General features: G+C 44.3%; 1 protein-coding gene across 1 annotated transcript in view; it reads left to right on the top strand.

Moving 5' to 3' along the window:
• Nucleotides 1-27,749, top strand: part of Ap3b1 (adaptor related protein complex 3 subunit beta 1) — a 199,983-nt gene that overhangs the window by 159,082 nt on the left and 13,152 nt on the right. The window contains exons 23-26 of the mRNA XM_032899017.1: nucleotides 6,810-7,041; nucleotides 11,308-11,392; nucleotides 22,015-22,112; nucleotides 26,856-26,994. Coding sequence (XP_032754908.1) covers nucleotides 6,810-7,041; nucleotides 11,308-11,392; nucleotides 22,015-22,112; nucleotides 26,856-26,994 — 554 coding nt within the window. The remainder of the gene's footprint in view (nucleotides 1-6,809; nucleotides 7,042-11,307; nucleotides 11,393-22,014; nucleotides 22,113-26,855; nucleotides 26,995-27,749) is intronic.

Below are 27,749 nucleotides of genomic sequence, written 5' to 3'. Positions count from 1 at the left end.
AGAGAGCGTCCATGCTCCTATATTGGCTGAATTAATTTTTTGGAGATTGCTCTGCTACCAGAATTAATCTACATATTTAATGCAGTGCCGAGGAAAATTCCAGTGATACTCTATAGATTTAGAAAAAAATCCAATAATTCCAGTGGAATCACAAAAGACCACGCATGAGTAGCCAAAGCAATGCTAAGCAGTAACAACGTAGCTGGAGGAATCTAAAGTCATGTGACACCAGAATTAAAGCCAGAAGATAAAAGGACTTAAATAGACCCATTACAGGTTGAAACTATTAACAAGCTTCCCAAAGGGAAAAAGAAAAAGTAAGTAAGTCTAGGTCCAGAGTAACTGCTGAGTCCTGATCAAACTTTCAAGTCTTCTTATTCCATAAAATAGAAGGCGAAGAAGCACCAGAAAATGTCATTTAACAAAGCTACTGTTACCCTGATACCAAAACTAGGTAAAGAAAGAGCAGTAAATCTATCCACCAATTTCTCTGAAGAACATGGATGCGGAATTTCTTGACAAAATATTTGCAGACCCAGTTGAGGAATACATTAACAAGACCAGACAGCATGACTAGCGAGTCTTCATCCTGGAGATGCTGGGTGGTTCACAGTGCAGAAATCCAGAAATGCAGTACACCATAGAAACAAACCCCAGGCCAGGAATGCACAATCATCTCAGCCGATGCCTTTTGCCTCAGATAGTGGTTACCTTAGCCTTGTAGACTGTAGCCAATCCATGATGCCAACGTGGTACAGAAACAGCCTGAGAGAGGGAAAAAGGGGGGAGTGTTCTAATAAATGGTTTACATGCTAAAGTAGAATTTTACAAATTTTAGTGTCATAAAATGTCATTATGATTTCACAACCATTTAAAAATACTAGAACCATTCTTAGTGTTAAAACACACACAAATAAGGCTTGCTTGCTGGTGCCTGTTTACATGCATGCACTAATAATCATCAAGTGTACATACTGTGTTCAGACCTGCCTGCAAACGTATGTCTGTGTACCACATACATGCCTGGTGCTCACAGTGGTCAGAAGAAAGCTTTGGATCCCCTAGAACTGGAGTTACAAATGGTGCGAGATACCATGTGGTATCTTTTTTTCATAATCTGTGCTCATTACTCAAAATATTGGAAATTGTCACAATTACTTTCTGTATCAGTCAGGTTTATAAGCATAGGAAGTTGTCCTTAAAATAACAAACCTTAGTTTGAAGTAATGCTGTCTGGAAGGTTTCAGTGTATCTCTTTGACTCTGTGTCCAGGTAGGCAAACTCCGCCCAGACTGGAGACACAGCCAGCCCACTGTCTATATTTATTGGGTAAATAAAGCAACATGGAGGTTCTCTGCTGTATAATTCTTACCAATCGAAGCGAATTGGTTTAAAAAGCGCTAATGTTAAAGCTGCGGCTCACCTCTACTGACAGGCAGTTCCTTACCGCATCGCTCTGTCAGTCTGATCTAAACAGGCACTGCTGTAAGCTGAGCGAGAGAAGACCGACGGGGACCACAGTTTATGTATTACTGCTCTTCGTTTTTTTGAAATTTAAAAACAGAATAGATTGATAATACTTAAAGATGATTGTGTAACTAAATACAGATTAAAGCATAAAAGGCTGGAAAACACCGTTTTCATAAAGCTTTATGTGGAAATGTCATCTCTGAAATAGTAACGCAGCAGCTGGAGCAGCCTTCTTCCAGTCCGCTCACTGGATACTCCGTGTTTTATTTTTCAAGTCTCATTTCAGATTTTATAATTCAATCATTTTGAACAGCTATGTTCAAAAGAAGTTTTACAACTTTAATCTTAATAATCTCAAGAAAAAGCAGACATGCTATGTCATAAAATAACTATTAGTAACTAGTTTGTACCCTATAAATCTAACTTGAGTTGATAATATGGTCCATTACCTGCTAACTGCACAGAGTATTTTTCATTTTACACTCTTCAGTTACTTTTTAGTGAAGTGTTAAAAAATATGAAGCTTTTCTCCTCTCTAAAACCGCACGCTGTCTGTCTGTTATTAGGGAGATAACAGCTCTTATAAATGTTTCAGTAAGCACTAAGTAGACAGTTATGTGCTCTCTCATTCCACGCTTATTTGCTTACTGTAATAAACTGATAAAATATGTGTGCTTTGTCTCTGTGCATCTACAGGCGTCATGAGTCACATAGATTTCCTTTAGAAATAATGTTGTGGCTGCCGAATTGATTGCTTATTCTCACAAACCATCTAAAGGCACACGAACGACTTTTATTATTTACACTTTTATTATTTTATACTGGGGGAGATTTGTGGGCATCGTCTCACGGGACTGGATGCTTTTGTTCTCCTCCGTCTGGGGAAGCTTTGCACTGTCATGTCACTGCAGCCGGTGAGCTAGTTATGTCCTCGGGAATCCCAGTGAGGGTGGCCATGTCATCTGCTTAGAATACAGCGAACTTTGACCTTTTAGAACATTCGTCATTACAAAATCAAGACCAGCATTTTCAGGGCTGGAGAGATGGCTTAGCGTTTAAGAGCACTAGGTGCTTCTTCAAAGGGCCCAAGTTCAGGGCACAATGCCCACCCCCAACATGGTGGCTCCCAACCGTCAGCAACTCCAGTTCCAGGGCTCTTAAACAGGTATGTCTGTAAAATACCAGTGCACATAAAATAAAAATAAATACATCACTAAAAAAACTAGTGTTTGCCAGCACTGTTTTTTAATCCTGTCTTGGGTAGTACAGATTTATTAAAATCATTTCTTTTTTTTTTTTTTTCCGGAGCTGGGGACTGAACCCAGGGCCTTGCGCTTGCTAGGCAAGCGCTCTACCACTGAGCTAAATCCCCAACCCCATTAAAATCATTTCTTACCTGAATCTATATGTTTCTAATATTTTTTTCATAGAACTTCTCGTCAATAAATTGTTCTTGTGTACACGTTTAGAAGTAGTTTTTCTTTTGTTCATAATGTTATTTTATATATATATGCATATATAATAGAAAGAATTATATTTAATGGAAATCTTAAGCCATTTCCTAAAACTAATAAATGTTGATACTGACCCCACTGCTCCCCTCCACTGCTCCCGTAGGCTGTGATATTTTTAGGAAATTTCTGTATTTGAAGACTTAACATCAAATTGTGTATAGTTATAACCAATGCTAGGCGCAGATTACTAGAAACGCTGTAATATTTAAAATGGTTAAATTATGCTTTGAGTTATGAAAATGGGTAAAATTATGTTTTAAAATAAAGAACGAGGGGTTGGGGATTTAGCTCAGTGGTAGAGCACTTGCCTAACAAGCGCAAGGCCCTGGGTTCGGTCCCCAGCTCCGAAAAAAAGAAAGAAAAAAAAATAAAGAACGAGTGGGAAGCCAGCTAATAAACGTAATAGTTAAATATTTTGCTATGACTGTGTTGGGCATGTGGTATACACCTTTAGTACCAGTACTCTATAAGCAGAAGCAGGCAGATGGATTCTGTGCCAGCCTGGTCTACAAAGCAAGTTCCAGGCCATCCATGGCTACATAGAGACCTGTGTTAAAATGAAGGAAGTGAGGGACGGGGAGAGGGGAGCACAGAATTAAGAGACAGTGGGAAAGGACAAGGGAAATAGGGAGGAGACAAATCCTGCTAAGCCTCTTTAGGAGGGTGACTTTGAAGCAGAGGCACCTCAGAGCCAGCCCAGGTGATCTGTGAGGCCGGGACCTTCCAGGTAAAGGGGTGACAGATGCCATGGGCACATGGCGGAAGTATGGCTGTTGGGGTGAAGGAGTGAGCAGTGGGGTCAGGAGTTAGAGGGATGAAGTCATCAGGAACACACAGCTTTGGTTTTTTTCTGGGCCTCTGTAAGGAGTTTAGCTTTTACTCTTCAAGGAACTGGAGGGTTGGAGCAGGGGAGTGACATGGTGCTACCTTACCCTAGTGGAGTGGTTCTGCCTGCTGTGTTTCAGCAGACTGAACCCAGGTGCCTGCTTGGTGGGACTCAGGATCAGAAACCAAAGACTTGTTAACCAGCTGAGGGGTGGTAGGGCTCAGAAGACCGTGGTACTGTGGAAGCAGAGGGCACTGCCACAGCCGTGCTCCATTCACTCAAGCGGCTGGGTTCTCTCCTGTCCCCAGGATGTCAGGCCTGCCTGTGCTGAGCCTGTGAACCTGCCGCTGCTGTGGCATTTATCACACTGATTAGTTTACTCAGTTCTCTGAACACTTTGTGTTAGAGTACTTAGTACCCTGGTTAGCAAAGTGTGTCAGTGAGTGTGAGACAGAGAAAGTGAATGATTGGTCATTACTGCTTTGTGCTTGAAGTAATGCTGTCCCTAGAAAGCCCTGAGGTCACTCATGCATGCATGGAACTCAAAGGAAAATGGCTGCTAAAACTATATTCCCAAGATGTCCACCCCTTCCCATAGTGCTAAGCCGACTGTCGATGCTGACTCTGCAGCGTCTTGGCACTGCTCCTCTCCAGCCTCCTAGTCACCCTCCCTTCTATGTTACAGTCTCAGCTTTTGCTCCCATACTGTGTGCAGCTCAGCCTTTATGAGCTTCCAAACGAGCGAAACTGCCTTGTCACCGTCTCCTGAGTGACTATGATGAGCACATCTCAGACAGCGTAGGTCAGAAGTGACACGCTCAGTCTCCAGTGTGCTCGTTCTCTGAGAGAATCAACAGGTAATGCTAGAAAATACCACTTGTCAGCTGCAGGCTCGTGCTCAGGTTGGTTGCTATAACTCTGGTGCCCCTTGTGCACCTAAGCCCGTCCTGTTACGGTCACCCTTCTGTCGTGGAGTGTGTTCACACTGAGCATGGGCGTTCAGGTCTGTGCTAAACAGTACCTGAGAGCTCAGAGCAGGGTTTAACATCCTTCAACATTAAAATAGTCTTTAAAAACAGTTGGTTTTGAGATCCGATCTTGCTGGGTACCACAGGAAGAGCCCAGACTTGTGACTTCATTATCTGAGCCTCCAGAGTTGTGTCTGCCACTGCCCTGTGGAAAAGGAAGCACGTAGACTTGAACACTGTGCTCGCCAGTTTTTGAGGTCCTGTGTTTGATCCTTAGCCCTGCAGGAAACCAAAGTAAAACTAAGACAGACCACTCACTGCCGTCATCAGAAAGGTCACGTGGAGGCACCAGCTTAAAGAGAAGAAAATGCTGGACAAAATTTGGGACTTAAGTAGCTGGTTTTTTTTTTTTTTTAAATATATGTTGCAAATTGGTTGGCAGATTTTTTACAAAGGTTACTTTAAATTCTGATCCTCGTTTACCTTTTATAGAATACTGTTTTAATGGTAAATAGTAGGCAGTTTATCATTTCATATTTATGATGTTTTGTTGAATTTAAAATTATTAAAAGTTATTTATTGTTAATTATTTGTAGCAGGTCTGATGTGCTACAATACTTACATTTTGAAAGGAAAGATGCCTATCCCATGGTTTTATAATAGACAGCTTTTCTCTTTTTCTCTCCCTCTTTCTTTAATTTGCTGTGTGTGATTCCAATTAGTACAGTTAAGGAAAGAACTTTTCTAAAATCCAGCACTCAATGGAAGTATAAGGAGATGATTCCCTAATAAAGCCCTGAAGGAATTTTAGTGATGACCATCTGCTCTCAAAGTAGGTGTATTAGCTGGTACTGTGACAAACTGCCGGACAGAAAGACTTTCAAGAAGATGGATCTCTTTGGCTCTTGTAGTGAGAGCAGAAGTCTGTCGTGGTGGAAACCATGGCAGCAGGGTTGGGTAGGATCTGCTTCTGGGTCTGTGGTCAGGAAGTAGACAGAAATGCTTGCCTGGGCTCCTCCAGTCAGGTAGGTGTCCTTCCTCAGTTGGCCCAGGTGTCTCCCAGGTGGCTAATCCCCTCCAGTTGACGGTGAGCAGTTGTCATCACGGCAGGGAAGGTTGTTTTAATCAGTAAACCAAAGGAGGAAGCCACCTTAAGCTGGAGTTCACAGTGCGTCCACTAAAGGGAAAAGTGCTCATGGCTGACCACAGATGGTGAATGCCAAAATCCCAGGACTTGGGGTTGGGGCAGAAGGCTTACAGGTTCTGGGCAAACCTGTGCTACCCAGTGAGAAGCTGTGAGGGTGAGTGTCAGGATTGAAGGGGAAGGCACACGATGTCTGTTCAATAACAGACAGGGATGTCATGTACTGACACAGCCAAGAGAACTAGTTGGAAAATTCCAAATGGAGTTATAAAGTCACCAAGAGGGTCACAGATGCATGGTTTAGGTTAAAGAGTAAAAACAAAACTCATATACTCCTTGTAAGAGGAAAGTGCTTACATATTCAGGGCATGAGGCCAACCGCCATGGCATGGAGCTCTCAACAGCAAGACCAGACGATCCCAGATCTGAGCTAACCTGCACTGTGTAGTGAGACCCTGTCTCCTTGCTCCCAAAAACGTTACGTATTATATGACTGGTTATTCTTGTTTTCTGTTACTAAAATATTTTAATGTACACCTGCAGAAATAGAGTGAAGTGATGAGGAGGCGTGGTTTGACTTTCCTGAGACAAGGTTTCTCTGTGTAGCCCTGGCTGTCCTGGAACTCGCTCTGTAGACCAGGCTGGCCTCTGCCTCCCAAGTACTAGGATTAAAGGTGTGTGTCACCACTGCCCAGCAAAGTAAAGTGTCAATGCTGCGTTGAGGCATTCACTCCGTAACTTCACCTCTTCTGACTGTGTGGTATCTTCTAACGTTTATGTTGTTTTACATGATAACTTAGGGCAAGCACGTGATGTGAGTATTGGCTTGTTCTCTAAAAGCAGTAGCGACCGTCCTCACCAACTCTGTTGTCCTCCCATGTGCCCAGGTCAGTACACCTGTCTTCGTGCCCACAAAAACACATGAGCTGCTTCACCGAATGCGTGGGAAAGGACTGGCTGCCCACTACTGCTTCCCAAGACAGCCTTGCATCTTCGGTGACAAGATGGTCTCTGTGCAGATAACCCTGACCAATACTTCCGATGGGAAGATAGAGAACATCCACGTAGGCGGGAAGAAGCTTGCTGTGGGCGTGCAGATGCACGTCTTCCATCCGATAGGTAATGCCAAGTCTTCCTGGAACCTCAGTCGCTAAACATTTTCACTGTTAAAGCAGAGTTTTCGAACAAGATAAAATACAGAATCATTTACTACCTATGAGAGTGCCCAGTGTGTGTGTGTGTGACTGGGTCTTCCCCAGGATCCTACCCCTGGACAATATTCCCAGCCACTTTTTAAAACCTGAATCTATCACATCAAACATGTGTTTCTTCTCCCTTAGTGAATCGGGTCTCAGTGTCAGGACCCTGGTATGATGAGGGGCGGGTCTGCCTGTCTGCATCACCTCCCCTCACCCCTGCTGCTCAGCTTTCTCCCCCACCTCATCGTAGGTAACGTAAAGAGTCTGTCTTTTTGAACATAGTGCCTCTCATGGCTCCAGACCCTTTCATGTTCCTTCTACATCCGTGAATCGAGAAGTAAAGGGTCCCAGGATGAATACGTTCTCTTGTCCTCCTGTTCACACACAGGATACTGAACATCCTTTGCTGTGTGCTCAGTTACCTGTGGCTTTAAATATCCTTGATCTGTTACAGCCATTTACAGTCACGATGTGTCCATGCTCAAAACACAGAAGGGGAGCCTTGCTTCTCTTTCCATGAAGTACAAGGTGCAGCGGCAGCAGCCCCTGTCCCGCATGCAGGAGGCAGCTTCACTGGGCCCACAGCTCCCACACATGCCCTTCCCAGATGCCCAGCACAGGGTCAGGCCTTCTGCTGTACCCTTGACAGTTTTAAGTATTTTCAGAAAATATTTTGTTTTTCCGAGTGAACACAATCTTAAGGATTAGTTGGAAGAAGCTTCAGACAGAACATCTCTGGAAAGGATGGTGTGAGTTTTGTGATCTGGGGTGTGTATGAAGCCCTGATTATGACCCCAACAGCCTCACATAAACCCTACCTGAAGTGGAGGCAGGAGGGTCAGAAGTTCAAGGTTACCTTCAGTTACACGAGGGCATTCTTAGCTCCTCAGACTCTATCTAAAAGGAACAGAAAGGGGAGTGGATTCCTGGCGTGGTAGCCTTGAAATATCAGCTCTGTTTTCTGACATTTGAAGGGAATAAAGGCCTTGGCGCAGGATGAAGTCAGGGAGTTTTCCCTCCTCACTTAACTGTGCATGGCTGTTCTGGTTTTCCCTATCCCAGCCCTGGCTTTGTGAGACACCATGCTTTGTGTGTGTAATATTATTTTACAAGAGAAATGACAGCTTCTAGTGCAAAGTCTAGTAGACTTTCATAAGCAACCAAAGTAACGCGGAGTTACTGAATACCAGGATTTCATACTTGATAATTAAGAGAACTTAAATAGTGTACTCTATTCTAATTTTTACTGGATTAATTTGCATTATTTGATATATTGCCAAGGAATTACAGAATATACCAATTTGTGATCTTTTTTCTTTTCACTGCTTGCAATCTAGCCCTTTTACCTAGTTTAAAAATTAGTTTAGTTAAGCAGTGTCGAGTAGCTGATGTATGGGTTGTCTGGGCTGGAAATGTTATCCAAAGGTTAAAACAGTAGAACAGTATTAATGCTTCCTTTGGCCGGCATAATGAGTTGATGAGTTGACCTTTTATTGGCCTATGTAGAATAGAAGAAATAAATACAATAAATTTCATAGTGTGACGTTAATTTGGCATTAAAATATGAACACCGTTGCCTCAGTACTACTTGTACGCATTTTGTTTTGAGGAAAATTCTTATGGCTACAATATTTCATTCATTTTGGGAGCATTGATTGGATGCTTTTAAGATAGAGTTCTTTTCCATGTGTGTAACACGACCCAGACCATACCACAATAGATTACAGCCAGTTACAGTGTGCAATGTATCTAATCACCCTCGAAAATCATCTCACGGACACAACAAAACCACTAATTGTGTTTTCATGTTTTTGTGAAAAATAAAAGGGACTTGAGATGTTTTATTCATTAAATGTGTGCCCATCTTAAAGGGTCAGAAATAGTATTCCTAGTCTGCAGTCTGTTATATACTGCCCTAACATCTCTGATAGTATTCCTGGTCTGCTGTCTGTTATATACTGCCCTAACATCTCTGATAGTATTCCTGGTCTGCAGTCTGTTATATACTGCCCTAACATCTCTGATAGTATTCCTGGTCTGCTGTCTGTTATATACTGCCCTAACATCTCTGATAGTATTCCTGATCTGCAGTCTGTTATATACTGCCCTAACATCTCTGATAGTATTCCTGGTCTGCAGTCTGTTATATACTGCCCTAACATCTCTGATAGTATTCCTGGTCTGCAGTCTGTTATATACTGCCCTAACATCTCTGATAGTATTCCTGGTCTGCAGTCTGTTATATACTCCCCTAACATCTCTGATAGTATTCCTGGTCTGCAGTCTGTTATATACTCCCCTAACATCTCTGATAGTATTCCTGGTCTGCAGTCTGTTATATACTCCCCTAACATCTCTGATAGTATTCCTAGTCTGCAGTCTGTTATATACTGCCCTAACATCTCTGATAGTATTCCTGGTCTGCTGTCTGTTATATACTGCCCTAACATCTCTGATAGTATTCCTGGTCTGCTGTCTGTTATATACTGCCCTAACATCTCTGATAGTATTCCTGGTCTGCTGTCTGTTATATACTGCCCTAACATCTCTGATAGTATTCCTGGTCTGCTGTCTGTTATATATCGCCTTAACATCTCTGGATTTGCCCTTCTTTTAGCAGGGAGCTGGATTCCCCATAGGAATATTATTTGCCTAGTTTTCCAAAGACATTAAGAAGAGAAAGGATTGATGAGGGGGTTGGGGGGAAGGCAGTAAGGATTCACATTAGACCATTTCCAGTGTACAACAGCAAGTTCAGAAACAGTGTCCAAGTATTATAAAATCCATTATATGAATGATTTTATGCTGATCATTTTGTTCTTGAAGCATTCACGTAGTAAAACATGCCATTGATCATGCACTGTCCTCCAGAATTGGCACAGTACTAAGCCTCAGGTTCCTTATCCTAACACTCAAAGCAGAGTCGAGCAGTGTCAGGACACTAGCAGTATGTACGAGGCGAAGGATCTGACTTAGGAATGCAGTCGTGCTCGGGAGGTGACAGAATTGCTAACCTCTGGGATGGAGGATAGAAAGAAGACCAAACCTTGGTGTTTATAGTACAGAAAATGGCGTTAGGGGTTCAGTAAAGGATGACTGGGCTATGGCTCAGAAGTAGAGTTCCTTCTTGCCTGGGCTCCGTCTTCTGCACGGGAAGGAGAGAAGAGTAGCCTTACTCCGTGAGAAGAGAGCAGCCTTAATCAGTGCTGTGATAGTGTGCAGCTCTCTAGAAGAGATGGTCGAAGACTTGATATTCTGTGAGCATGCATGTGTGTGGTTGCTTGTGTGTGTGTGTGTGTGTGTGTGTGTGTGTGTGTGTGTGTGTGTGTGTTTGCATATGAGAGAGAGAGATTGAGATTGATTTTGATTATAGATCATGACAGAAAAGGGACATTGGTGGGAAGATTTCTTAAGAGCTGTCTTGGTTGATTTTCTGTTACTGTGCTAAGGTCCCACAACCAAAGCATCTATAAAACAAAACATTTAATTTGGGGTTCACAGTGCCAGAGGATAGTAGACTCCATGACCATCGTGGCAGGGAGCATGGTAGCAGATGGGCGGGCAGTGGTGCTGGGAATTCACATCTTATTCCCACGTTAAGGTAGGGGCAGAAAGAGAGAAAGGGCTAACAGTAATGATGGCATGGGCTTTTGAAACCAAGTCTCAGTCCCAGGGACACACCTCCTAATCCTTCCCAAATAGTTCTACCAAGAAGAGACAAGGTATTCAAGTATGAGAGCCTATGGGGACCATTCTCAGTCAAACAACCACAGCAGGGAACGCTGAGGACGCTAATGGTAGTGGAATTCATGTGACATAGAAACAGGAGAGAGGACTGTTGGAAGGATTGAGGTGGAGGCTCAGCTGTAAGGGGAAGGCAGTTAGATGAGCCCCTACATGCGTGATCCACGAGAATGCTGTGGAACCCACCACTGATGGAGTAGCTTAAACTGAACTCTAAGAATAAGGGAGAGTCTCAAACCCATAGATGTAGTGTGTCTGGCGCCGAGTCCTCAGAGTTACCGTCGTGAGTTGGTAATTCCCTTTAATATTCTTAGTGCAACTCTCCTCTGAGTGGTAATTAAGTCTGTCTTTGGCATGACTGGCCTGAGTGTTCATTCAGTGGTTCCCTTACCGCTTTCTCCTGTCCTCCATGTTTTAATGTGTTAATTACCCTCTTTCTTAGAGTCTCTGGAGCCTGAGGGATCCGTTACTGTCTCGATGGGTATTGACTTCTGTGATTCTACACAGACGGCCAGTTTTCAGCTGTGGTAAGTTCAGTTGCTCTGCTTGTATTGTCTGTATAGGACTAAGGATGGAAAGTGGTCTTTCAGACGCCTTTTCTGTAAGACAAAGCGTTTACGCACACGTGTATACTACCATGGACACGCTGGTACTCACACGCTGTGTACTGCGTGGGTATTCTTAGTATTTCTGAGATGCCTGCCTAGACAGTGTACCAGGCAAAAAAGGCTATTACTAGGGTTTTGGTTTTTTTTAATTTTAATAATATAATTTTAGAAAATCCAGGAGAAATGAACAGTTTGATAATAACGCTGAGTAGCTCAGAGCAGGCGTCTTCTAGGACAGGCTGTCATTTTGAGACACAGTGAGTTTCTTGAGTAGAATATCACTGATTCTGAGCCTTTTCTAAAACATTTTCCTCCTTTTGTGTTACTTTTGAAAAGCGCTTGAGGACATTTACAAAGTTGACTGAGATGTCATAACCGCGAGTTACTGGAGTCCTTCTAGTCTCAGACATCTGCTCCTGTATGGTGTGTAGACGCTGATGGACCCCGAGGCCATTGGGAAGCCAGAGCCAACCACGGGCGGCTCAGAACCGCCATCCTTGTTTTGTTTTCTGATGCAGGGTCTATCTTGTTTTTTAAGTGAAAGTTACTTGTTTGTTTGTTTGTTTTTAAATTGAGGTATTTTATGTATCTCAGTTTTAGCCAGTTTAAGATAGAATTTGTCAGGATTTAAATTTTGCAAGTCAGGACCAAAACGTTTTAAAGTAAATGTATAGAAGTGTACCAAACCTTTCTTTGTTGTTTTCCAAGAGACTCGGGCCCAGCGTTACCTCTGTCGCTGCCAAGAGCGGGCAGTGAGGGCCACGAGCGTGCGGCAGGCACATCGATTTTATGCAGATCACCACCTTTATGTTTTGGGAGGTCTGTTTATTAGTGAGATATAAAAACTGATTACTTTTCCCCAGCACTGCCTAGTAATTGTTTATTATTTTTCTATTAGACAGACAACACAGATCAATACGACTGAGCACAGCTATGAGTAACACTACTCTAAATAGATTTGCCTCCAGCACCAGAGCGGTGTCATTTTAGTGATTTCGACAATGTGAGCCCAATGACAGACCAAAATTAAAACCTAAAATATTCCTTTATCTTTCCAATTTACAATCAATTGTGTTGTTATTTTTCCATTTTTTACTAAAAGTCACAAGGACTTTTTTATAGTTTCTTGGACCACATTTGCACTTTGTCTCCTAACCAACACCTTCTAGGGAGAGATACACACTGTCGTGCTTGATGCGTTTTGTTTGTTTGTTTTTACTAAGTTACTTTGTATTTCATCTTGCACGAGAGCATGCTAGATCAAAAATTATCTTTTGTGTGTTCCGAAAAGAGCACTTTGTCTTGCATCAAGTGTCATTGACCCTGAAGCAGCGTAATCACAATTACTCACTTTCTTAATTGGCCTGCCCAAAATCAGAAAATGGAAACCGATCGGCAGTGCTTCAATCAATAGCTCCATCGGAGTGCTCATGGGGGAGGGCGATGGTGGTGACGTGGAGATCAATCGGCTTTAGGTGCCAGTCACTGCTGCGCCTTTTGCATAGTAAGTGGCGCCTTGGCTTAGTGGTGCACTGGAACAGTCCTGGCGGAGGTGGAGGAAGAAGAGGAGGTGGAGGAGGAGGAGGAGGAGGAGGAGGAGGGAGAGCGGCTGCCATGGCTGTTTTATTTCGCCTGGAGTACATTATATAAGTCAGCGTATAAACGTTGATGAGAGCATATTTGATACAAGCCCTTGGAGTGCTGCTGCTGTCCTTGGACTAACTGTCGTCACAGTAAGATGGGCGGATGAAGTAGGAGCACGACTATACATGGTCCTACATATTTTATAACCGCTCCCGCTACTTTGCATTTTAAAGCACTGCCCAATTAATTTCTTAATTAAAATCCTCAAATATTAATACCCATAGACCTAGCTCTTTAAAGTGAATACTGCATGAACAAACCCCTGTCTTGGTGGTGAGTGGGTTAGACTGTCACAAATAATACATTATGGCTTAAGTTAACTACAAAACATCATTCATGTCCACTGTTTTTTGTTCAAAATCCACTAAAAAGAAAAATCCATCCTTTGAAAGTCGAGCAGAGTCAGGAGATAGTTGTACACACCTTTAGTCCCAGCGCTTGGGAAGCAGAGGCGGGTGGAACTCAGAACTCAAGATCAGCCTGGTCTATAGAGTGAGGTCCAGGACAGCCAGGACTGCACAATGAAACCCTCTTGAAAAGCTGGAGCAGCCTTGGAGGGCCTGTGGATCTGTGTCTTGCTTTAACAGTGTTTTGGAAGAAACAGGCCCAGGGACTCCCACTTATTAGCTTCCAAGCTGCCTTACAAGTCTCTCTAGTCACAGCCTCCAGGACCATCTGCTGGCTAGGACCAGCCAGCACCGGCTCTTTGCAGTTAGCCCCATACTGTGGATCAGCTGTGACCTCTCAGATCCATCAGAAGTATTCCACAGAATTATCTGTTGTGAACTGCCCGGCCAACCTGCACCTGCAGCCTCCTACACCTACCTCTCTCTGGCCTTCTGTTTTGATTGGGATGGCTTTGGAGGGCATAGGCCACTTCTTCCACGAATTAGCTGAGGAGAAGTGTGAGGGCACGAGCGTCTCCTCAAGTTCAGAATGATCGAGGGGCTGTGCACTCTTCCAGGATGTGCAGAAGCCATCTCAAGATGAATAGGGTAAAACCTAGGAGGCCCTGGTAGCTGCCGTGACTGTGGAGAAAAACCTGAGCCAGGCCCTCTTGGGTGTGCGTGTCCTGAGTTCTGCCCACACAGACCCTCATCTCTGGGACTTCTTGGAAAGTCACTTCCTGGTTAAGGAGGTGAAGCTCATCAAGAAGATGGGCAACCACCTGACCAGCCTCTGTGGGCTGGCAGGGCCACAACCAGCGCAGACTGGTGCGCCCCAGGCATCTCTGGGTGAGTATCTCTTTGAGCGCCTCACTCAAGCACCACTAGGAGACCTCTGCGCCTTCCAAGGACTCCCTCCTCTGCTCTACACCAGCGGCCTCAGGACCCCCACCTGAATGAACCTCTCAAGACACTAGGTAGCTTTGTAACCGCCCTGGATCCAATAAAAATAAAGCTTTTTGGAACAGAAAAAAAGAAGGAGGGGGAGGGGGAGAGGGAGAAGGAGAGAAGAGGAGGAGGAGGAAGGAGAGAAGGAGGAGAAAGAAAGAAAAGAAAAACTAAATAAGATTAATTGATTAAGATGGGTGCAGAAAGAGAGGCAGAGACAGAGCGAGAGGAGAGTACCATTGGCTGACCAACCAGAAATTACAAATAATTTTTAGTCATTAGAAACAAATAGGAGCAGATGAATGCTTAGTGAGAAAATGAAGACCATGGAACGAAACACCCCTGTAAGAGGCACCTGTAACAGCACAGACTGATGTGACGGGCGTGGAGCCCAGAGTGGGTGCGTGCAAAGGAAAGTGAGGAGGGTTGAGGAAGCCATTGAGGAGTCAAAGAGCTACGGATCCAGCCTCTGACTGGATCACCTCACTGCTGTAGCAGACATAATCTGAGGCTGAAGGATGCCACTGCAGAAATATCAAGGCCGCCTACCTGAGAGAGAATGACGTGGAAACTCGAGGAAAGGATTAAGTATATGCTTTTCCGATGGCTGGACTAGAAAAAGAATAATTGGACACAAATAATGTTTGGTGCAGTCTTAGAACAGAGTGTAAGTTACAGACTTTTAAAGCATGGAGTGTATAGAAACGTTATAACTAGTAGGGAAATTGACAAAGCTTCAGTGTGCTTACACATCAGAAACTGTACCCAGCTGAATCTATAGATAGCTATAAAGTTAGTTTTAATAATTCTGGGGTTGGGGATTTAGCTCAGTGGTAGAGCGCTTGCCTAGGAAGTGCAAGGCCCTGGGTTCGGTCCCCAGCTCCGAAAAAAAGAACCAAAAAAAAAAAAAGAAAAAAAAAAGTAATTCAGTTACCAAAATATGTGGGATCCCCCCACCCCACCAGAGTTCCTGAGTAGCATACCACAGGAGCTGTCTACAGTAGAAAACCTGAGCTGCTGTGATTAAAGAAAAGGGAGACAAAGACTTGAAAGGGAACATAAAAGATGAGATTTTCAGAAATATAAAATAGTGCTATGTATAATTTTTAGTATGTTGGGATGATGTATGGAGTTAATTTTTTCATATGAAATATGAAAATATGAATGGGATTAAAAGGCTAACTGTAGTAGAATTTCACAGAAAGTATTTCTATTACTAAAATTTTTTAGAGCAAACAAGAAATCACCATATGGCTATGTCCCTCATGTCAAGGACCCCCCCCCCCCCAGGATAACCGATAAGCGAGTACATCACATGGGTGGTGAATTCACTGACTAGCCACACACGTTATCCAGGGCCACACTTTTCAGAGACATCCTCTCTGAGTCAGGAGGGACTAAGAGATACCCTCAAAACTGTTCACATTCTAGTGGAGGTTCAAGCCGGCACAGAACGACAACCAAAGGCAGAACATTGTAGGATAATTGGCTCCCAACATCTTGAATCAAGAGAAAATCCATTTAATGCATTTTTAAGGGTGTTATAGACGTTTAGAGCAGGCAGTGCAACTTTCTTAACAGTCTTAAAAGAATATACAAACAAAATATTTTAAATTGTGAGAGAAGTGATATTAAGAAGAAATACACCCTGGTCTTCAGTGAAAGCCCAGCTACTCATCAGGCAAATGCACTTGAGTGTGTCTTTCTCTACCTCAGTATGGCGCCTGGGTCCCGTGCCAGGAAGGCTTTCAGGGAATTCAGCACATTTCTAAAATGCAAGCAAAATGTAGAAGGGTAAGATGTAAGGTCAAAATGCTTTTTAAATGAAGAAATGTCTTTTTAAAATGTTGAAGTATTAAGGCACAAGAATATTTCATTGGCATTGATACAGGGACCAGCAAAACAAAACTTGAGAATTTAGAAATTGTGTCATGGGGGCTCTTGGGTTACTTACAGGAGGACACCCTCTGTAAATAGTGTGGATTGTGCCTCGGGAAGCAGAGACCTTCCTCCACAGATCATTCCTGAATAAATTAAAGATTGTATCTTTAAAGCTATAAACATATTTAAATAGAGAAATATTCTTAGATTATTCGTGGGCAAAAGTCTTAAAAGCAAGTTATATCCAGAAAAAATACAAAGGCATATGATTGTATTAAAAATGTAAAATTTCTTTATGGAAAAGAAACAGTGGGAACTGTGAACATGAGTAGAAAGCAGGCAAGTTCTGTAGGCTGGATATATGAGCGTTCTTGTTCTGTGACTAAGGCCCCAGGGGAGACTATGAAGAGGAGACATGGGCAGTTTATAAGGGAGGAAGGCTGGAGACAGCTGTGTGGTCAAGAGCACTGGCTGCTCTTGCAAAGGACTACAGCTCTATACCCAGCACCCACATGGTGGCTTACAGCCATCTGTCTGTAACTCCAGTTCTAGGGACCAGACACCCTCAAGCTGTATGTACATTCATGGAGGCAAATACAAACAGCGTTTTTTGTTTTTTTAAAGAAAATATGCAAGTATCAGGTGAGCGTATAAAAATGTATATCATGGCTACTCTTAGGGAATAAAAATTGAGATGTTTCACCTATCGCTGACAAAATTCCAGAATAATTTTAATATGTGACATTGGTAAGAAAGGCAGAGAAAAGTGTCTATTCCTTGTGTATCATTTATGAACCTTAAGCTGGCATAACTTTATTAGAACATTTTGACATTGTCTAGTGCTAACTATAAATTGTTTGTACTTGAGTATTTTCATCTTTAGAGGATGAAGCTCAGAGACATGTTTGTGTTTGTTTAGAGAAAGATCTATGATACATCTGGATCGCATATGTAAGTTTTAAGTCCCTATGATGCATGGTCCTGGATGTTTTATGTCAAGTAATAGTTAAAACTACCTCTGAGGGGTTATTGCTCTCCTTAGACAAGGACAATGAGTCTCGGGTTCAGTAAGCAGCCTGTGTGCTCCATCTCTGTTACTTAGGAAATTTACCAAATTGGATCATAGGCATCTGCGAAATGGGGTTGAACATAGTCGTATATGCATCACAGCTAACCATGCGACAGATGAAATCGTACCTTACAGGAGATTGTGCCATCCTGTTCTGTGTAGCTCAGCTGTACGGAGCTGTCTTGATAATGCTACTTCACGGGTCTTGTGACACAGACTTGTCACATCTGTCTTGCCAGGCCTTACCAATGCTGAGATATATCTGAGCAGAAATAGACATAGGGATTTCCCCATGGTACACCAGAGGAGATAAGAAGAGAAGGGGAAAGATAGAAGTATCTGTGGCCAGGGAGATACTGAGCTTGGTCTAGAACCCACATAAAAGTGGAAGGCGAGGACCCACTCCATAAAGTAATCTTCTGATACACTGCATACACACAAACACATCATACATACACTTAAATATTCTAATTATGTTTAAAGGAAAAGAGTAGCTGTAAAGAGAGTGAAACGATCAGAAAAAAAGGTAAAATGATAGGAAAGAAGAATTGAAGGACACCCTGGAGACTGGCAGAAATGAAAGAAACGTTTGTCCAAATAGGAAGGAGCTTCTTCTCTTCTCATGTTAACAAAGCCATGCCTGGAAGACTGGTTTAGTGTGTCCGAGGCTGTCATTCTCCTGTGCGATACAGAAGCCCATCTGTGGCTTCACCGTCAGGGCTGTAAGAACGCGGACTCTTCTCAGCAGTGCCAAGCTGGTGGCCTCTGCCTTCTGGGTCACGTGCCAATTCACTTAGGATGGACTTTGTGTCTTCATGGCCCCATGAGGGCTGCTCTAACTCAAGCTCCTGTCTATGTTCCTGCGCCTCCTCCTTACCCCCAAAAGAAAAAGCAGGAAGGGAGGTGGAGAAAAATGCCTTCCGGGGCTCATTGTCAGCACAGAAGAAAGAACAAGCAGACTCGTGGGTGGTGAGCGGGGAGCAGTGTCCACCACTGCAGTTGTCCAGTCACCTTGGACACGCACTCCTTCCATTCCAACAGACTCAACAGAAAGTGTGTATGAACGCCAAGATCAGGGACATCTGGTCAGTGGAGTCTGCTGTCCCCACGCACGGGGTGTTGCTGGGACAAACCATTCAAGATTCCTTCCCCACACCACAGAGCAGAGCTGCCTCCCTCCTCCCACTGTGCACCCTTCCTTGTCATTTGCCGCAGAGCCACCTTGAACCCACAGGGTGTGAGGTACCATTCGGGAGCCCTAGGAGGACACTGCTCCTAAAAAGAGTTGTAGATAGCACGCATCTGACCTCCCAGTGCTGTCCCGTCTAAAGTTCCATACATGCTTCTCGTGTATGCGTTTGGTTGCTGCTGTCGTTGTGTATATATGAATATACATGTACATATGTAAGCATGTGTGTTGGTATGCTGACATTGTATACATACTAAAATACAACACAAATTAGAGGTGTAAAAATTAATTAGTACATTATTAGTAGGCGTTTTCTTCACTAGGTGCCTTGGCCCTTCGCCTTGTGTCTCATACATACAGTTCCACATACTGTGCGGTATGCACACACGTCATTCACCTGCTCCTTCATGGACTGCCACACTTCTCCTCAGAAGCCAGCCATGCTTGCAGTGGCCCTCCAGGCGCAGCTTTCGTCCGTGTTCCCAGGCTGACTCTTCACCTTGGGCTCACACTGTCTAAGGCCTTACTCTAGTAGGACCCTAGCCCTGCCTTTTCCCCTTCTGTGTCTTCCCTGAGCCTCCCTCATCCTGTCAGGAAGCTCCGTGCCTCTCCTTGCTCTCCCCAGCCCCTCCTCCTCTCTGTCCCCTGCACCTCACTGCCCTGGTTCCTCTACTGTCTGCTCTGTTTTGTTGAGGTAGACATTGCTGCTCCTCTGAGTCCTCGTTAGGCCTCCCTGCAGGCCTGGCACGGGCTTCCCTCCAAGGCTACTCTTCCCATCTGTCCTCATCAGCTCCTTTGTCCACTGGCTTTGTCTGCCACGCCCTTCTCAGTGTGTCCTTTCTCCATGTCACCTTCTTTTCGTGCCCCTCCTAATTTGTATTTCTAATTATGTGCTGGACATCTCAGAATATACGATAATTAAATCCAGGTTGTTTTGTGTAGAGCCCAGACTCCCTGCAGTTGCCGCCATTCATCCAGTTACTCTCACTGTCCACTTCAGAGACCGCGTCCGTCACTGAGCTTGCCTCACCTTCCCATTATGACTGCTCCCGACCTGGAGAAGCAGCGTGGGCCAGCAGAACAAGCATGGGCTTTGAGGCAGAGGTCCCGGGCACAAACCCAGCACTGTGCTTACAGCCCTGGGGGTTGTCATTAAACTTGTTTCTGGATTTTGGTTTTGAGTGTGGCTGGCACACAAACCCAGGACCTTACTCCTGCCCCACGCACTCTACTGCTAAGCCACACCCACAGCCTCTCGAGTAGACCTACCTACCAGTAGATTTTGTGTAACAGGAACGGTCCCTTAGACTCACTGTTAGCACTCTTTATTTGCTCACTTAACCCTAACAGGGCCTCTGAGACCTGCCCCTTCACAGACTTACATGACCTTCCCACCTGGCCAGCTTCTAAGTCACAGATAGGATCTGTGCTTGTGATCTCCAGTGGTTTGTCATTGCTTTAAGAAACAGTAAAACTGGACTAGTAAGATGGTGCTGTGCTTTAGAACACTCAGTTCTCTTGCAGAGGCCCCAAGGTCCTTTCCTAGCACCCACATAGTGGCTCCAGGGCATCTGATGCTCTCTTCTGGGGCATTGGCTACCCACACGCACACACAGAGGAATCTTTAGAAACTGCTTCATGTTGGTGCTGTGAATTCAGTGTCGGTGTGCCTCCTTGGCCATACATACTGTTACACTTAAGAGTGAAGAGGCAGGAGCTGGCCAGGAGTCCAGGACAGCAGCCTTGAGCTGGAGCTCTGTAGAAAGCTGCGATGAGTGAGCATCCTGTAAATAAAGCCTTCTGCCTCATCCTGGCTGCTCGCCATTTTGAAAATACAGGCCTAGGTACAAGGTTTTCCTCCCTTCACTCCTGTAAAAAAACCCAGCCTGGACCACACCTTCACCCACGTCTCTATGGCACAGGAAGTTCTCCATCGCACGGGACCTGTGTTAAGGCCCCATACTTTAAGTTTCTCAGATAATCGCACAGTACATAAGAACAGTAAATGTTCATTGGGAATATACATACACAGGGCACACTGGTCTGCCTTGAACAATTCATGTGTTGAAAAATGTGAGGTTTATATGAATAGCGTGCTCAGGAGGCGGGGGAAGGTGGAGTAAGTGTGGGATAGGGCACTGGCCAGCATGCATCAGGCTCTAGGTTTGGGCCCTAGTACCAAGAAGAGAAAAGTCAGTAGTAATGTAAAAGTAAGTAGCTTGTATGTCCCTTCTTCAGTTAGTCCCTTACCCTACCTCAATCCCATGCTAGATTGTATCTGTAACCTTCATGTCCCAAGTCACCTTCTCCTTGCCCATGGGATCCAGTGAGGCCTGAAAGGAACAGTCCCTGTGTAGACAGCTCAAGGGACGCTTTGCCTCCTGCCTCAGGTACAGGTTTGGTTGGGACCAGATTTGATTGGCTCATTTGTTCACCAGTGCATCATCACGTTCCCTCTTTAACTGGAATGCAGAAGTGGTACCTGGAGATTGGACAGCCATCTGGCAACCATGAGGAAAGCCTACAATGTCCTGTGGGTGGTAGAGTGGGAAGCTAGAGAAAGCTGGGTCCACCTGATGGGCCTGTGGCTCTCAGTCTAAGACAATGGACACCCGCTTCTCCAGGACTCTTAGCGGAGTTCCGGTTATCTGCAGCCAAGAGCACTCCTAATCGGTGGTCCTCATCAGCCATCCTCAGCTGTCTAACATCTACGTTCCTATGCGTGTTTCTGGAAGGCTTTATTGACAGCGATAGAGATTTAAGGACGTAATTGTACTCTACACAGAAACGGACTTCCTTAAACTCATCCTGTCCTGTCAGGGAATGACACAATTAGGAGATGATGTGTTGAGTTAAAAAGGGAATTTTGGAGCTATAACCTGAGTTGTGTCCCACAAGACACTAAAGGTAGAAGGAGCGCCCATTCCACATAACTGTCCTGTGACCTCCACACTTGGGCATGCATGTGTACAAGTTCAGTTGCACACATGGCTTAAACTTCTAGATAAATAAAGAAGCAAGTTAATTGTATTGCAGATAAAGAATAAATAACAACAACCAGGTGTGGTGGCACGTACCCATAATTCTTAGGTATGTGCCACATACCTGGGACGTAGAGGTAGGAGTATCAGGAATTGAAGGCCAGTCTGGATTACAAAAGACCCTGTCTCAAAATACAAAACGATGAAGTTTAAAACTCTGTGGGGCTGGGAATGTAGCTCGTCTGGTAGCATTTGCCTCACGTGCAGACACCCGTGGGCTCTTACCTTCAGTACTTCAGCTGTGCAGGCTGTAACCCCAGAATCCTGGAGTGGAAGCAGGAGGCTCCGAAGTTCAAGCTTAACTGTTCTTTTAAACTGTGCAGTATGTAAAAGAATGATTTTTTTTCTAAGCATTTGGTCATCTTTGATCTTTCTTTCCTTAGCACCAAGGATGATTGCTTCAACGTCAACATCCAGCCACCTGTTGGGGAGCTGCTTTTACCTGTGGCCATGTCAGAGAAGGACTTTAAGAAGGAGCAAGGTGAGAGGTGACTGCAGTCGGCTGGGAAGTTCTGTACCGCGCAGTGTACACCTGTGCTTCCAGCCAGGCGCTGGGCTTTGCACACATCCCCAGCCGTCCACAGGCTGGCGTGCACTCCCATTTTTTCCTTATGTGTGCACTCATACTTTAAAAGTACGTGTCTTTGTATATTGTTGACAGCCTTGGAAATTAGTTAATGTGGCTTTAAAATAATAGACTGGTCCTTACTTGTTCAGTTCTGAGAGGTTTTTTTGAACCCTGCACTCTGTCCGTGTTTTAAATTCCAGGAACTGGAGACTCACCTCTATTCTCCCTGCTGTGAGCCTCGGGTCTGCATTTGTTTGTGCATTGTTACAAAGCTCTTTTCTGCCTCCTCCTGTGTTTTCTGTATGCACAGTAACACACTTTACCTTCTGAATAAAGCCTAATTATACTATTAAAATACCTCTATTTTCTCTTGACTGTATTAAAGAAATAGTTTGGCTAAATCAAATCTGAAAGATTTTTTAAATACACACTGAAGAAAATATTAACAACAGAATGCAGCTGTTAATATTGTACTTGCCCAAAGCCAAGCATGCTTTCTAATAAAAGTGAGGGGCTGTTTTATGTGTGGATATGAGGGAAACACTGATTTTATATGTTTAAGGACAGGGCTCATAATGGTAGGGTCTGTTTAAATGCTGTCATCCCCAATGTGTAAAAGTTTATCTGAGCCTAAACTGTTTTCCCTCTGGGGGCTGAAACCAAAGATCCTTTATCTGGAGGTCATTCAGTCATTTCCATCCCTCGTCCCTGGCTGAAGGGAGGCCGTGCTTCCGGGCCCTAGGTGATTGTAGTGTCGAGTGTTTATTTCATACGGCCCTGACTGTCTGTGGGATCAGAGAGACCTGTTAGAAGCCTTCCCACCATGGCAACCTCGGACATCACTGTCAGTATATTCACCAATCATACCTCACGACGTGATTTTTAAAAAGGGATAGATAGCTAAATTCAACTTTGTATTTGTCTTCTGAAAAGTTGAGTATTGCTTAGAAGAAATGATCTCTGTGGCTTTCTTTTCCTAATGACAAATGAATTGATTCTCGTGTTTACTGTTCTGCCCTTTGCTGGCTAAAGCCTGCCTCTCTGCTTTCCGTCTGCTCAGCAAGTCAAGGTGAGTGGCTCACCAGGGAGGCCGGTGCTGACTGCAGGGATGGATGTCTGCTTTCGGGGTGCGGTCCGCTCTGTCCCGCACATCTCCCCATGCCCTTGTTCGCCCTCGGCTCCTGTTTAGAATATGTCTGGTTTCCATCAAACGTTTCGTTCTCTGCTGCGACTGAGGGATTTTTCGCTGACTAGCCATACAGAACCGCACGTGCACCAGAGAGGTGCAAATGGAGAATAGGCGCCGTCCTCTGCGGGCTTGTTGCCAACATTCCTTTTTCGTCTGCCATCTTACTCTGTGGTTGTTGATTATTTGTCTGAATAAAGCTGGCAGCTGTTTGCTGTGTTTAATAGAGCAGAAAGACCACTCTGAATAAAGCCATTTGGAAATGTGTTTATATGAAGTATTTGTAAATCCTCACAGGTCTCCTGGCGTTTCTGTATCATTCTCTCTGTCTTCCTGAACTCATCCTTTGATGTGGGACTTGATGCTGGCAGGTTTACCGCGGGCCTTTTCAGTACCCTCCTTCAGTTACGGTGCTCAGCGGGTTTGGTGGTAGAGGTCTCAATCTGTAACTCTACACACGGATCCCGGAAGGGGTCTGAGCGGCACGGACCTCTTACAATGACCCAGGAGTGGGCAGTCCTAAACCAAGTCAGTGTGAAGTCCCAGAAGGTAAAGTGGAAGTAAATTAAAGACGTGTGTGTACGCTGTGTTACACTAGCTTCCCATCCTGTTTCTACTTTGATAAACACACTTAACATAATTAGTTCATTTCACAGAACATGTGTGACAAGACTCAAAAAGTGCAGTAAGTGTATTCACTAGGATTGGAAAATTATAAACAGGAGGATCGGGTTCCATTTTATTACAAAGACAGACAGAACTGAAAGTCTTAGAAGTGGCCTTAGCCGACGCGCAGCACCCTGACCCGCAGTCTCTCAGCCGCCGAGCACGCGTGGACAGAGCAGGAGCGAAGTGGAGTCTGGGTGCTCCGTCCTGTGCATGGACGGTGTTCAGAACTCACAGGACGGAGCCTCCACTGCTGTGATCTATTTGTTCCGAGTTTGAGCATCAGAGTTAGCTAATGAGCTGTGCGTGAGAGCCTTTCAATACCAAGACGCATACTGCAAAGACGGTTTCCCTTCAGAAGACTCGGGCCTGCGGGTGATCCCAGGCTGCTGCCTTCCATCCGTGCTTCCTGTCATTTTAACTGCAAATCTGACATTTACAAAAATCTTTTTGAATAAGATTTTATTGTGTTTCTTGGTTTTCGTTTTAGCTATTAATTACATCTGATGAGCTTAATTTGAATCTTGTCTGATACCTTGAAGAAATGTTAAGTTTCAGGGAAACCACAGCCCTCCTTCTGACGGCTTCAAAGCATGTCCCTGGACCTTGACTTTTATATATACACATACATACATACATACATACATACATACATACATACATACATACATACATAGGCAAACATTATCGATCACCATGGCATATTTTTCTTTCTTGTTAATTTGAGAATACCTGATATATTTTCATTAAGCAAAATTTCTGGTTTAAGAAACCTAGAATGCTTGCCTAATTTTATTGTGATTTATGCACCCATCCTATGGGTTCCGAACTCGCAGGATGCTAATTCCTTAAATGGTCAGACATTTGCTATTTTCTGGCCCTTAACTAGCACAAGCAATCATATTTGATGCCCCTTAATTAGAGTACCTTTCCCTTTCCAGGTTCCTTTCCACCTCAGCAATCGAGACAATACATTTGCTTACCGCGCTGCTCTCCTAAGTGTTCTTTTGCATGTAAATTAATCTTGATTCAGTTTACACTGTCATGCTGAGTGGTACAAATTGCCTATAACAATAAAGCAGCATGAGTTAAAAATAAAGGGGGGTGGGAAGGCAGATTGAGCGGTGCCTCACTCGATAGGATGTTACTTTGCCTATGCCAATACATTAGCCGACGATAATGAATCTTCTGTTCTGAAGAGCATGGTTTGCTTGATTTTTTTAATTTTACTTCAATGGAGCAGTACCTTGTCTTTTATAGACCAAGTTAGACAAACCATTAATGACAAGAGTGTTAAGGTTAAATATGGAGCAATGCATTCACTTCTCTGAGTGCTATCCATCTTTCCATTTACAGGAGCGTGACAAAAGTGCTGGCTTTGTGCAGCATTTCCTTTAATTACGAGCTGCGGAGCAGGCTTTTAACATAAACATAGCTGCATGCATTTACTCCGCTCGCTCCTCAATAGAGCTTAATGGAGACGGTTTAAATCCTAAATGAGGACACACATCTCCCAGCAGCCTTATGTCAGCCTCTGCGCTTCGCTTAAAAGCAGTCTGGCCGCGTGTGTAGTTGTTAGAGCTTCTGCCTAATGTGGAAGTTAACCGGCCTAGGACAGAACGTTCTGTTCCTGGGGCTGAGAGTGGTTTGTAAGCGCGTCCTTGTTGGACATAGATGGTTCCGGTTTTTATCCGGTGGCTAAGGACAGGGTATTTGCAGTGCTCTTAGCCCTCAGTGTCTTTCTCCTGTTGATCACATTTCCTCTGCAGTAAATAACTAAAGTGCGTGTATGGGCTTGGAGGTTAGATGGGGGCTGCATTTGTTCTTTGAAAAGATGAAATCAAAATTTACCATTTTCTTAAGTTGTGTACCTGTATTGTGCACATGATCAAATGTCTCAAAAGGTTATGTTTAATAGACACCATTATTGCTCACAACCTACGTCATACATGCACATGGATGGATGTAGTAGTCATTTTGGTTTTTAGCCCAGATACTACGTTCCAGGATTTGCCCAAGCGTTTCCTGCCTGAACATTTCCACGGTCAGCTCTGATGTTAATGGCATAGCTGTTGTTAACCGTGGAGTGTGTTCCAAATTTGACTTCACTTAGCTTTTTCTTGTAATATTATTTGAAATGTCCTGGAATTTAGAATTTTGTGATTTATGTTTTTTCTGTTGTTGCACTTCTCACTTCAAACATCCCTGTTCATGGCTTGGGCTGTAGTTCTGTTCACCACGTAAATGGCTTTAGTGTTGAGTGTAGCTTAGCCCCTCAGCGTTGTAGAACTGCATGGCTGTTGTGTGACTTCCGGTCATTGCTGTCACCACTGAGCTGTCACCTGGAAGCCACTCATCAGGTACCGTGGCTAGGGGCCGTGTCACTGCGTCTGTTGTCATGAGACGTGGCGCTGATCCTGGAAGGAGCAGATTAGATAGCTAATGATGTGAGTATATACCCAGGTTAGATCGAGGCAGTTCACATGGCCCTTACTACATCTTCAAAGGGGCTGAAGGTAAAAACTCCTTATTTAGAATTCTTAGGTTCGATCCTTTAGTATAAAGTCAGATTTATAAAGAACGTTGTTTGTTTTTTGCAGCATCTTACATATTTTCCTACACAGTGAAAAAAGTTTTTTATCTTAGAAACACTGTTTTGTTTTAATTTTATGTAATTTATGCATTAAATTCTAAAGCAGTATCCCTCTGGTCGAGAAAATGTTTAATGTTTGACTGAGCTTAAAGCTGCTCAGACCCCTTTCACATGTTGACCAGTTGAGCGGAGCCTTCCTTTGCTGTTACAGGGATGCTCACTGGGATGAATGAGACGTCGGCAACTCTCATCGCCGCTCCGCAGAACTTCACCCCCTCCATGATCCTCCAGAAGGTTGTAAACGTCGCCAACCTCGGTGCAGTGCCTTCCAGCCAAGATAACATACACAGGTGGGCGCAGTAACCTGCGAGAGAGCTCGTGTATTCAGAAGCATAGTTTTTAACCCACTGTTTACTTTGGCAGGAATAACCAAGCGCCGTGGTGGTCTGTTTAATTGGTGGGTTTAGGTCACAGCCCCATCCCATTTTATAGCATCCTTCTGAGGCTGGCATGGCTGTTTGTGAGGGATGCTGAGATGGCGGCTACATTTTATAATGTCTTTTCTTAAGATGCCTTTTATAAGACTAGGGAGAATGCTGCTTCCTTTTCTGGATTTGGCTTTCTTGGAAAACTCCTCAGACAGTAGACTGGGGCCCTGGGCATTGCACTCCCTTCAGGCTGCTTCTGATGTGTAAGGGGCTGCTGGACAGCCAGCCGGCGATGGCTCCTCCTCACCCCCAGGAAGCCCAGCATCCAAGTCCTGTGTCCCAGGAGGCAAGTATGGTTTGTGCTCACACACTACTCGGTTGATGCCCGCAGCTTCAAGTGAAGAGAAAGAGAAGATGAATCACCCCTTAACCACATCGTTGTTAAGAGGGCTTTGTGAGCTCACAGGAGGCATCCAAACACCGTCACAGCACACACACCATCTCTGCAACCAATATCCGCACGCTCTGTTGGCTGTGTTCCTCTCATACCATCACCAGCTACGGGAGGAAATCAGGACACAGAGGCAGCCCTTCAGGCCGTTTTGTTTTCCTCCTGTTTTGTCACAGAAGCAAAGCCTGTGGTGGGTGCTTTGGCTGTTAGATCTGCTGTCCGGGCA

This window comes from Rattus rattus, chromosome 3, assembly GCF_011064425.1.
Source record: "Rattus rattus isolate New Zealand chromosome 3, Rrattus_CSIRO_v1, whole genome shotgun sequence".
Classification (NCBI taxonomy): domain Eukaryota; kingdom Metazoa; phylum Chordata; class Mammalia; order Rodentia; family Muridae; genus Rattus; species Rattus rattus.
The sequence above is the reverse complement of the archived record's forward strand: the minus strand, read 5'-3'. Positions and strand labels throughout refer to the sequence as shown.